Source organism: Chelonoidis abingdonii, chromosome 3, assembly GCF_003597395.2.
Source record: "Chelonoidis abingdonii isolate Lonesome George chromosome 3, CheloAbing_2.0, whole genome shotgun sequence".
Classification (NCBI taxonomy): domain Eukaryota; kingdom Metazoa; phylum Chordata; order Testudines; family Testudinidae; genus Chelonoidis; species Chelonoidis abingdonii.
The window spans coordinates 157,392,399-157,405,188 of record NC_133771.1 but is presented as its reverse complement, the minus strand read 5'-3'; the positions used below and the strand labels follow the sequence as shown (position 1 = coordinate 157,405,188).

The 12,790-nt window shown below is 41.7% G+C and overlaps 1 protein-coding gene across 1 annotated transcript in view; it reads right to left on the bottom strand.

Annotated features, from left to right (window-relative positions):
- DNAH8 (dynein axonemal heavy chain 8) overlaps positions 1 to 12,790 on the bottom strand; it is a 621,721-nt gene that overhangs the window by 104,464 nt on the left and 504,467 nt on the right. The window contains exons 76-78 of the mRNA XM_075064269.1: positions 7,546 to 7,701; positions 5,691 to 5,873; positions 5,162 to 5,267 (exon numbers count right to left, since the gene is read on the bottom strand). Coding sequence (XP_074920370.1) covers positions 5,162 to 5,267; positions 5,691 to 5,873; positions 7,546 to 7,701 — 445 coding nt within the window. The remainder of the gene's footprint in view (positions 1 to 5,161; positions 5,268 to 5,690; positions 5,874 to 7,545; positions 7,702 to 12,790) is intronic.

Below are 12,790 nucleotides of genomic sequence, written 5' to 3'. Positions count from 1 at the left end.
GACCGACACGGCGGTAAGAAGGAACTGAGGAGCGGGCGGGCCGGCAGGGGTATATATTACCCGCTATGGCGGCGCCACTCTAGGGGGCGGCCTGTTGGCCCGCTGGAGTTGCTAGAGTAAAAGTCTTCCGACGAACGTGCACGCGCGGCGCGTACACCTACTGGAATGGATATGAGCAATCACTCGAAGAAGAACCAACTGGATTTCTGCAACTTTGGGTCAAACTTCCATGAGTCTGTCAATGGTATTCCATAATTCACCTGGTTTTCACTAACCAGTGCTGTTTTCAAACTGTTCCAGTTTCGAGCTGCTGTCAGACAGCACAGAGGAATCACTGCAATCCTAACCATCATTAGTATGAACAGGGAGCTCCAGATATATAGGCAGTCATGCAGCCAGGTGGCTGAGTAGAAGATGGAAGACTGATGCTACACAGATACTGCTAGAGGAAGAGGAGGATGAAACCAGGAAATTATATCTGTATGACATTTTTCTGGACTGGCTTCACTTGGTGGAGCGCTGCTTCTGGGCCTGGCCAATGAGAACCAACTGGTGGTACAGGACAGTACTGCGGACCTGGTGTAACTAGTAGTGGCTGCAGAATTTCAGAATGTAGAAGGTCACTTTCATGGAAAGCTGTGCAGAGTTTACCCCAGAGCTTCAGTGTTAGATCAACAACATGCAAGTTCCCCAAAACACAAAGAAACATGTGGCCACCATCCTAGTGGGTCTTGCAATTCATCAACAGAAACGGGCATTCTTCCACATAAGCCCTAGAAATTGATCACTCTGGCAAGTTCACTAACATTAATGTGCGTAGTCTGGAAAGGTCAATAATGCTGGGATTTTTGGAAACTCACTTATGTTTTATGTAATGAAAAATAGAACTTTTACTCCCAAACCACTATGGACATTACTGGGGTGGTCCCAGCTGTTGTTCTGGGAGGCCAAGCTTACCCTCTGCTTCCCTGACTTATGAAGACTTTTGTGGGACACTCGTATAAGAGAAAGGAGCTGTTCAACTGTCCCTGGAGTAGCAGCATAACAACTACAGAGAATGCATTTGGAAGAATGGAAGGAAGGTGGAATCTCATGACAAGGCTGAAGAGTCCTGAGAGAGTCCTGCCTTATGTTAAAGGTGCTTGTTGTCATAATATCTACCAGATATGGTGACGTGCAGCCAGTGCCTTGAAGAAAGTTTCTAAATCCACCTCAGTAGATACTAATGTGACAGATTATTTTAATATAGCACTTAATACTGGATCAGGTCCTCTCTACAATATTGTTAACCTGGTTCTTCAGCTGGGTCTCTAATGGTGTCTGCAGTTGAGTCTCTGACTGGCTATAGGGAGTGCTGAAGAGATTGTAGCTGTCCAGGGGAATTTCCTCCTGTCTGGGATCCATGGTTGCCTGTGTGGTTTCCAAAGCTGACTCTTTCATTGTGGACCAAACTGTCCAAACATTTACCAGCAGTTTGTTGTGGCCTCTTGGGAAAAAATCTGTTCTATTCTATTCTATTCTATTCTAGTTCTTATACGGCACTTATCGTTGTAGTAGCTGAATGCCTTCTACTGGTGCAATAAGCAATGTGGTGCACATGTGCACACACACAGAGAGAGCTATCTACATATGCTAGAGAAGGCAGGGAAAATGAAATGGCTCCTGAGAAAGTTCTCATCTCCTAAACAGACATGGTTTAACCTTACTGTAGAAAGTTCCATCGTGTCAGAGAAATGAAGTTGTCAACGATAATGTTCATCCCAGAGCTTAAGGCAATCTTTTATATATCCTGGGCCATGCAGCACCTTGAAGATAAGACCCAAGACCTTGAATTTGATTCAATATTCTGAGGAAGCATTTCACAGTATACAAGTGTACTAGGAGCATTGCAGAGGTATGATTTTTGTAATTTTGCCCTAGATCCTTGTCTTTGATGCAGCACCAGCATGCGTCCTGGGAATACTCCTTTGCCTGTATTTGCTCTGCTAAACACCTGTAGCTCTTTGTATTCCAATGACTTCTGGAAGGACTGAATTGGTCCTTATTTGTCTCCAGAGGTCACTGCAGGATCTCCTAACATAAGCACACACAAGCATGATGGCTGTAATGGACTTTGGGTTCTGTGAACTTGTCACAAGCTAGATTTGCAAAGAGATGCACTTAAGCGAGTGCTGGTATTTAAAGAGTGGGGACATCCAGTCAAGTGGACCCCAAGCAGTAGAGAGTGCACAGGTAACCTAATAGACCAATCAAAATGAGAAGCAATCACAGAATCATAGACATGTAGGGGTGGAGTATACTTCAAGAGCTCCTGTGCTGAGGCAGGATCAACCTGTTCTTAAAAACATAGAGTGAGAGGACTCCATAATCTCCTTTGGTAACCTATTCAGTACTTACCTATCTTTATAGTTACAACATTTTTCTGAGTAACTAATCTAAATCTCCATTGCTGCAAACTAAGCCAACTACTTCTTGTCCTACCTTCATTGGACATGGAACACGATTGATGACTGTCCTCCTATAACAGCCCTTAACATATCTGAAAACTATCAGGTCCCTCCTTAGTCTTCTTTTCTCAAGACTAAACATGCCCAGTTTATTTAAACCTTTCCTCATAAGTCAGCTTTTCTAAGCCCTTTATCATTTTATTGCTCTCCTTTGCACTCTACAGTTTGTCCACATCTTTCTTAAAGTGTGATGCCCAGGCTTGAACACAATATTCCTGCTGAGGTTTTACCAGTAATTGTTCTGCTGTGCTCAGTATCTCCCACATCTTACAAACACTTCTGTTAATACATTCTAGAATGATATCAGCCTTTTCCACAACTGCATCACATTGTTGGCTCACATTCAATTTGTGATTCAATATAACTCCCAGCTCCTGTTCAGCAGTATTACTGCCTAGCCAGTTATTCCAGTTATATGTATTTATGCATTTGATTTTTCCTTCCTAGGTTTAGTACTTTGTACTAGTCTTTACTGAATTTCATCTTGTTGATTTCAGACCAATTCTCCAATTTATAAAAGTCCTTTTAAATTCTAATCCTGTCTTCTAAGGATCTTGCAACCCACTCACCTTGGTGTCATTTGCCAATTTTATAAGCATAGTCTCCACTGCTATCCAAGCCACCAATGAAAATATTGTAGGGATGGACCCTACATATGTTTTCCTACTTTGATAGTGAAACACTGATAACTATCCTCTGAGTAGCTTCTTCAAGAAGTTATGCACCCACATTATAATAATTTCATTTAGACCATATTTCCCTATTTTGTTTATGACAATGTAATGTGAGATAGTGTCAAAAGCCTTACCAAAAATCAAAATATATCATGTCTACTGCTTTCCCCCTATTCATTAGGCAGTAACTCTATCAAAGGAAATTATGTTGGCTTGGTCTGATTTGTTCTTGGCAAACCCATATTGGACTTAAGTTACCACTCAATCCTCTTGGTGCTTACAAACTGATTGCTCAATAATTTGTTCCCGTATCTTTCCAAGTATTGAAGTTAGGTTGACTGGTCTGAAATTCCCTAGGTCCTCAAAGCAATGTGGAAGGGTGGTAGAAGGACTACCTCCAGTGGCATAGCTGTTAAGAAATGGTGATGTATCTATATGAGGTTTTCAGCACTATATCTCATTTAGAACTAGAATCAAGTTGCTTCCATGAAGATTAATTATAGTGGGATAAGACACAAGACAATGCAAAATATCATTTGTGTTTGGATGCAAGGCAGTTTATTATTTTTTGTATAATCTAAAGATATACTTTAAAAAATCCTTTCCCCTATAGACAAGGGCTCAATGTCCTTTTCTCTTTGTTCTCTTTTTCAGATATCAGGAGAGTGGGACATGCTGCTGGCAACTCCCAGGAGAGTCAGTCCACTAAGATACATGTGCATAGGGTGACCAGACAGCAAATGTGAAAAATCAGGACGGGGAAGAGGGGTAATAGAAGCTTATATAAGAAAAAGACCCACAAATCGGGACTGTCTCTATAAAATTGGGACATCTGGTCACCCTACACTATACACTATGTGTATAGTGAATCTAAAAAATGATTTTGTCTTTTATAACCAATCAGGACAGGTATTTTTAAGAAAGCTGCTCCATAATCCTGTTTTATTGCACAATGGACTGGTATAAATGTGCCTAGTTGCACTAACTTCAGAGCTACACCAGTTTACAGCAGCTGAGTATCTGGCTGAAGTAGCTTTATCTCTCTTTCTACTATCGCTGCACTGTAGGTGTTAAACCCCCACTTCTCTGGCAATGTAAAGGGACCTTAAAAGGCATGTAAGTGATTATACTCCATTTAAGATGCCTTTAGATTACCAGAGCAATATAAAGTGCCTTCCTTCAATAGAGGCAGTGATATACTAGCTGAACAGTTTTTTCCTTTGTGGAAGAGACATCTCCCCTCAGAAGAGACACCTATAATAAGCACCACACACACTCCTGATGTTCCTACCAAGTCAGCACTGAGACTTAATTGTATTCTGCATCTACACACAATACTGATGCACAACAGATAAGGAGTCAGGGTTCTGATATGGTGATCCACTTTTAGCTGTAACGCTCCTCCAGATTTAAAGACAGCAGGTACCACAATAGGACGAAAAGGGAAACTGGTCCCCATATATGGTACACAGAGCCAAAACAGTTTCCACAGACTCATTAATTCATTCGGGTGTTGAGGATCCCCCTGGAGTGGAGATACAGATGTTCCAAGGCCTCTGGGGCAGGATTCAACACCGAAAATATTCCACAACATCTACATCAGTTTCAATGGCAGATCTTCGGATTTCTCCTTCTCTGACCTCCCTCATATTCCCTTTCACCAAACCATACCTCTATGAAACTTTACTCTGTGCAAATGGTAAAGATCCCCTGTGTGACTTCACCAGATCTGGCCTCTCCCCAGTGGAACTATACCAGTTCATGCCCATACTTACATAGATGAGCATGTCTAGAGGGTTCATCTCAAATGCTAGTCACTTTCTTCCACTTTCCTTAGATGACCTTCTGATAAAGGATAAGTGTGGTTTAATATACTATTTCTTGCTTTGTTTGTGGTTCACATAAAGGCCCTTCCATATTGACATCGATTAGTTTTATTTTCCCCATAAAAATCCCAGTTTTTACTCATTAATATATAACCTTTAGTTGCGCTTAGTTTATAGAGAAGATTGTCTTCCAATTCTTTCATCTTCCTCTTATTAAAAGTTATATCTTCCATGAGTTTAATTCGCTCTCCCTCCAGCTCCTAGTATCAGAGATCAAGAAAATGATACAACTGTTTATTGACTATACCACTGCATCATATTTAAAAAGCACTTGCCTATACCGCTGCTTACTAGAGCTTCTATTTTATTTCAGTTATATTTTCCCTATTTAAATAAATATTTCTATAACTTTTTTTATTTCTTTAAACAGCATGTTTTTCCTGTGTTTATCCAGCTTCAACTATCTTAATAAATGCCAAATTGCAGTATATAATTTCTAATTCTGATACTAGCACATTTTTGTTTAGAAATTTCCATTCTGAAACTTAATAAAATGTTAAAAGATTGTCAGTTTGCCCATCTCTATTTGCATTTTTCTTCCCACATATCAAAGTCAGATAAACAAGTAAGTACCACTATTGCACAATTAGTATTGCAGTTCTTTGTTCATCTTGCTAGCTTACCTGTTTCTCAGTAAGAATTACTCTTTTCAGTAACTGATTCTCAAGTCCCTTCATTGTAACGGTGAAATCGATAACTGATGTTTTAGCATTGATCTCAGGTGTGAAAGCAGGATTGGGTAGTTTTGTAGTAATATACAGTTTAAACGTAGTCATTACCTCTACCTCTTTATCACCAACTTTCACCTGAAGAAAAAGTTAATAAGTGTCAAGTGACAGCAAATTAATTTGGTTTTAACCAGTAATGCTAATTGACTGACTGTGTACAAACCATGGAAACATTTACATCTTTGAAATAACATAGATGAAAATTAGGATATTTGTTTCACAGGTCAAGTTATGAAAAAACCATCAATAAAGCTCAAGAAACAAAAAATGATTAGCAGTTACGATTTGTTATAAAAGTAGTATTAATCTCAAGATACATGAAGGAACTACTTCCAGTGTAGGGCTTCGGTGACTCCAAGGGCATTATTATTATAATCTTGAACTCAGACATAACTAATCACAGCTCAAGACTCAAATCCTGAGAAAGTGCTGACCTTTACGGAAATCATGTTTCTCTCATAAACAGAGCAGAGGAAGAAATTAATTAATCAAGCAAGGTAGACTAAATAGTTTTGTCTTATCTTTATTACAACAAGATGAATTTAAAGTATCTGCAAAAATAAGTCTCTTTTTCTATCACTTTTATATAGTACTGCATACATCAGTTACATATTCTATCCACACAGCTGTTTTAAACCCACAAATCATTTCCCATATTCTCTAAAATCTGTATATGTGTGCACTAGTGCAAGGAAGTTTAAGCAGTAGGTAGAGCTCCCTTATCATGCACACATAGGCTTACCTGGGCTACTTCAAACATGACCTTTGGGGAGAGTGGGTAGGGAGGAGGTATCTCCACCTCACACTGTTGCCTACCCTGCTCTGGGAACTCAATCAAAATAGCAAAGAAAAGAATATTTAAACAGTTTTATAGGAGACAATTCTCATTACCACCAATAATCTGGACTACAGCCTCTGTCAAGTAGCCTTTAGCTTCCAATGTAATTATACATACTGATATTGAAAATTAATAAAGATAAAAATACCCTAAAGACAATTTGTTCTGGGCATTTAGGATTAAGGATACAGTTATTTTAGTTGGGGATTCTTCCATTTTTAGTCGTTTCATAATTTATAAAGGTGATTTTCTTGGTCTATAGAAAGTCACAGTGGTGGGGAGAATTGCAGAGGAAAAATGGTAGCCATAATGCATGCTAGAACAAAGTAGATGGACACTTCCCTAATTTCCTCTAGGAAATCAAAATTGTATATGTGTGGTGTTATATCATTAAATTAAGGGGAAAGGAACTGCATGAGTCATTTGAGCACAAGAATAAAAAGACTCAAGAGGAGGACAGATATTTGTTATTACCAGTAAAGCACACTCCAAAAAGTTAAAAAGGTCATGCATCATTATGATCAGCCCACTAATGAAGACAGTTAGATGTCATTTCTTCTCAAGCCTGTTAATTCTATTCTTAGTAGGGGCTAGCTAGGCATCACTTAAAAAAAATCAGTAGAAAGCACACCCACCATTCAATAAGATTAATGCAACTGACTGCTGGTTTGGAAGCCTCAGGAGTGACCTCTAATTAAACTCAGTTTCCTTACACACCATCATATTACTTTGCTATTAGATTAACATGTCATAGCAAACATCACATTTTATTACTTCCGTTTAGTGTTTTCAATTCATTTGTATTAGCCCATAGAAAATAAAATATGTTCCATTTAGCACTGCTTTAGAAAGAACTATATCATTCAACACAAAATAAACACTCTATTATAATTCTTCTGTTACGTAACTAACCTTGAAAGAGGTTCCTGATTTAATGAAATTCTTTTCTAATATATTATCCAGTGCTGGATCCAACTCTTCACTTATATCCTCAATCACAAGTGATCTTCCCAATGAAAGGCTGTCCTCTAAATGTGTGCGGAAATACTTGTGGTTCAAAGTTGTCACCTTTGAAAGGAAATAATTCTGTCTTTATAATAATGAACTATGTGTTCAAAGTTCTTTATAAAAACCACAGGATTTACTAGCAAAATTGCTTTGCTTGTTGTTGCATTTAAAAGAAAGCAACATATTCATTTGGCTTAGTGTAGCAATCAGAGTTCTTCTGGTAAGAAATATTTTGTCATGTATACAGTGAAATGTATTAATAATACAACTTTGAATTAATGAAGATGATTCAAGAGATTGGTTGTAACGGGACACGGAACTTTTCACTACTAGGCCACCAAAGTCTGACGTAGATCATTAAAGAATTGAGTTGTTACCACCTTTCACCCAACCATTTGTTTGTTTTCAACTCTGCTACAGCATCACTAATCTGTGCCCCCTTAAACCCAGGTTCTCTGCTTTAGCCCCCAAGTGCAGCAACAATAAGGATACTCAATCAACTGTAAGAGTTGGCAACACTAGATTAACCCTTTTAAAAACACAGGCTTCCCTATCCAAGCTACTTCAGCTAACTTTGCTTAGCTATTCTTCCATATTAAGCTTTGATATAATCGTGATCAGCATTACTTTCCATGTTTTTTGATAAATTGACATCTTAGCTTGAGGAAATAAATTTTAATAACTTTAGGCTACCCAGGCACTTCCTCTTTTGATTCCTCTCTGCTTGTTCCAGTGTCTTTGTTTTTCTTTCAGAGACATTCTGAAAAGAGTAAAGAGACCAAAACTATGTCCAGATAGGTATGTTTGAAAGAAGGAAGCTTACCTGCAAAGTTATATTCTGTAAAGATATGCATCCTGATAGACTACCACTCTCCCTTCCTCCTACCCAGACATCTAAGACTTCTGTGATTTGCTCTTTTTACTTTCTCTTTAATTTCTGGATTTTCTGCAATTATTTTCAACTCCCGTTTTAAAATTAACCAGTTGTAAGCAGCCTGGACACATCAGCAGGAGAGCATGTACCAAAACTCTGAGCACAGGGAGCACCTATTGGGGCTTTGTGAAAGAAAGGGTGGGAAAATCTGTCAGAACAGACATTTTTGTGGGCAACTAATCTTTCTCCTAGTAAACAGGGAGATATTCAGTCTGTATATCTGGAAGCTTAGTTATTTTATCATGCATTGAATGTTTTAGTATTTATTTAATATTCTATATTGTAGTTCTCAGAAGCCACATCAGAAATTGACTGTTCTATGTTATGTTCGTATGAACATATGTGGAGATACACATCCTGCCCCAAAGAACTTACAGTCTAAGGCTATGTCTACACTACGAAATTAGATCGATTTTATAGAAGTCGATTTTTTAGAAATTGATTTTATACAGTTGATTGTGTGTGTCCCCACTGAGCACATTAAGTTGGCAGCATGCATCCACAGTACCGAGGCTTGTGTCGACTTTCAGAACGTTGCACTGTGGGTAGCTATCCCACAGTTCCTGCAGTCTCCGCCACCCATTGGAATTCTGGGTTGAGCTCCCAATGCCTGATGGGGCAAAAACATCGTCGCGGGTGGTTTTGAGTACGTCATCAGGCCCCCCTCCCTCTCTTCCTCCCTCCCTCCATGAAAGCAACGGCAAACAATCGTCATTGAATGACTGCTTCTGCTGTCACTCTGCTCTCCTGCAGACGCCATACCACGGCAAGCATGGTGGCTGCTCAGATCACAGTGGCAGTTATGAGCACTGTAAACTCCATGTGCATTATCCTGCAGTATATGCAGCACCAGAAACTTTAAACGCAGGTGAGGAGGCCATGGCAGCGTGGTGACGAGAGTGATGAGGACATGGACACAAATTCCTAACAAAGCACAGGTCGTGGAACACTGATTCTGGGCCCAAGAAACAAGCACAGACTGGTGGGACCGCACAGTGTTGCAGGTTTGGGATGATTCCCAGTGGCTGCAAAACTTTTGCATGCATAAGGGCACTTTCATGGAACTTTGTGATTTGCTTTCCCCTGCACAGAAGCGCAAGAATACTAAGATGAGAACAGCCTCCAGTTCACAAGCGAGTGGCGATAGCCCTCTGGAAGCTTGAAATTCCAGACAGCTACCGGTCAGTCGGTAATCAATTTGGAGTGGGCAAATCTACTGTGGGGGCTGCTGTGATCCAAGTAGCCAACGTGATCACTGACTTGCTGCTATCAAGGGTAGTGATTCTGGGAAATGTGCTAGTCATAGTGGATGGCTTTGCTGCAGTGGGATTCCCTAACTGTGATGGGGCGACAGACAGAACTTATATCCCTATCTTGGCATCGGAGCACCATGGCAGCCATACATAAACCGCAAGGGGTACTTTTCAATGGTGCTGCAAGCACTGATGGATTATAAGAGACGTTTCACCAACATCAACGTGGGATGGCCGGGAAAGGTACATGACTCTCACATCTTCAGGATCTATGGTCTGTGTCAATGGCTGGAGCAACGGACTTACTTTCCAGACCAGAAAATAACCACTGGGGATGTTGAAATGCCTATAGTGATCCTTGGGGACCCAGCCTACCCCTTAATGCCATGGCTCATGAAGCCATACACAGGCACCCTGGACAGTAGTCAGAAGCTGTTCAACTATAGGCTGAGCAAGAGCAGAACGGTAGTAGAATGTGCCTTTGGACATTTAAAAGCATGCTGGCACAATTTACTGACTCAGTTAGAGCTCAGCGAAACCAATATTCCCATCGTTATTACTGTTTGCTGTGTGCTGCACAATATCTGTGAGAGCAAGGAGGAGGCATTTATGGCAGGGTGGGAGGTTCAGGCAAATCGTCTGGCTGCTGATTACGCGCAGCCAGACACCAGGGCAGTTAGAAGAACACAGCAGGGCACGGTGTGCATCAGAGAAGCTTTGAAAACCAGTTTCATGACTGGCCAGGCTACGGTGTGTAAGTTCTGTTTGTTTCTTCTTGATGAAAACCCACCCCCTTGGTTCACTCTACTTCCCTGTAAGCCAACCGCCCTCTCCTCCCACCTTTGGTCACCGCTTGCAGAGGCAATAAAGTCATTGTTGTTTCAAATTCATACATTCTTTATTAATTCGTCACACAAATGGGGGGATAACTGCCAAGGTAGCCCGGGAGGGGTGGCGGAAGAGGGAAGCATCGGGTGGGGTGGTGGAGGAGGGGAGGAGGGAAAGACAAGGACACACTGCAAAACTTATTGAATGCCAGCTTTCTGTTGTTTGGGCAGTCCTCTGGGGTGGAGTGGTTGGATGCTCAGAGGCCCCCCCACCGCATTCTTGGGCGTCTGGGTGAGGAGGCCATGGAACTTGGGGAGGAGGGCAGTGGTTACACAGGGGCTGCGACGGTGGTCTGTGCTCCTGCTGCCTTTCCTGCAGCTCAACCATACGCTGGAGCATATAGGTTTGATCCTCCAGTAGCCTCAGCATTGCCTTCTGCCTCCTCTCATCATGCTGACACCACCTATCATCTTGATCCCGCCACCTCTCCTCTTGCTCCCATCCCTCCTGTCCTCGAGTTCATTTTGTGCTTTCCTGCACTCTGACATTGTCTACCTCCACGCATTCTGCTGGGCTCTTTCAGTGTGGGAGGACTGCATGAGCTCAGAGAATATTTCATCGTGAGTGCATTTTTTTCACCGTCTAATCTTTGCTTGCCTCTGGGATGGAGATGATAGGGAGAGCGTTGAAACATTTGAAGCTGAGGGAGGAACGGAAGGGAGAGTATTATTTAAAAAGACACATTGTAGAGAACAATGGGTAGACTCTTTCACGGTGAACCAAGCTGTTAACATTACATAGCACATGTGCTTTCTTTACAAGGTTGCATTTTGTCTCTTATATTGAGGGCCTGCCAATTTGGTGTGAGAGATCACATACACAGGGCCGGCGGGCAACAGAATTCAGCTTGCAGGCAGATATGGTAAACCACAGTCTTTTGGCTTCTTTAACCTTCATAACATGTGGGAATGGTTTCCAACAGCAGGGCCCTCATTTCCCATACCAAGCACCTGTTGGGTTGGCCATTTAAAATGGGTTGACCTTTTAAAAGAAAGGGCTGCGGTTTTCAGGTTAACGTGCAGCAGAAACCCCATTAACCTCCCCCCATACACACACTCTATTCTCTGAGGTGATCGCTTCACCCCTCCCCCACCACATGGCTAACAGCGGGGATGATTTCTGTTCAGCCACAGGCAAACAGCCAAGCAGGAACGGCCACCTCTGAATGTCCCCTTAATAAAATTCCCCTGTTTCAACCAGGTGACCATAAATGATACCACTCTCCTTAGGATAACACAGAAAGGTAAAGAATGGATGTTGCTTGAATGCCAATGAACAACAGGACCATACGCTGCCATGTTTTGTTATGCAATGATTCCAGACTACGTGTTACTGGCCTGGCACAGTAAAGTGTCCTACCATGAAGGACGGAATAAGGCTGCCCTCCCCAGAAACCTTTTGCAAAGGCTTTGGGAGTACATCCAAGACAGCTTCATTGAGATGTCCCTGGAGGATTTCCGCTCCATCCACATACACATTAAAAGACTTCCAGTAGCTGTATTGGCCGCAAACATATCCCAAGTCTTCAGGGCAAATTAATCACTAAACACACTTGCTTTTAAACCATGTATTATATTTACCAATGTACACTCACCAGAGGTCCCTTCTCCACCTTAAAGGTCCGGAAGCCCACCTTGGGTGGGTTGGGAGGGTACTGGGTGCAGAGCAATAAACAGTTCCTGGCTGTTGGGGAAAACGGTTTCTCTGCTTGCTTGCTGTGCACTATCTTCAACCTTCTCCTCGTCATCATCTTCCTTGTCCCCAAAATCTGCATCCCTGTTGTGTGAGAATCCATTGAGAGTCCACACACAGGGGTGGGGTAGTTGTAGGGGCACCCCCCAGAACAGCATGCAGCTCATCATAGAAATGGCATGTCTGGGGCTCTGACCCAGAGCGGTCATTTGCTCGCTGGTTCTTTGGTAGGCTTGCCTGAGCTTCTTAAGTTTCACATGGTACTGCTGCGGGTCCCTGTTATAGCCTCTGTCCTTCATGCCCTTGGAGATTTTTTCAAATATTTGGGCATTTTGTCTTTTGGAACGGAGGTCTGATAGCAAGGATTCCTCTCCCCATACAG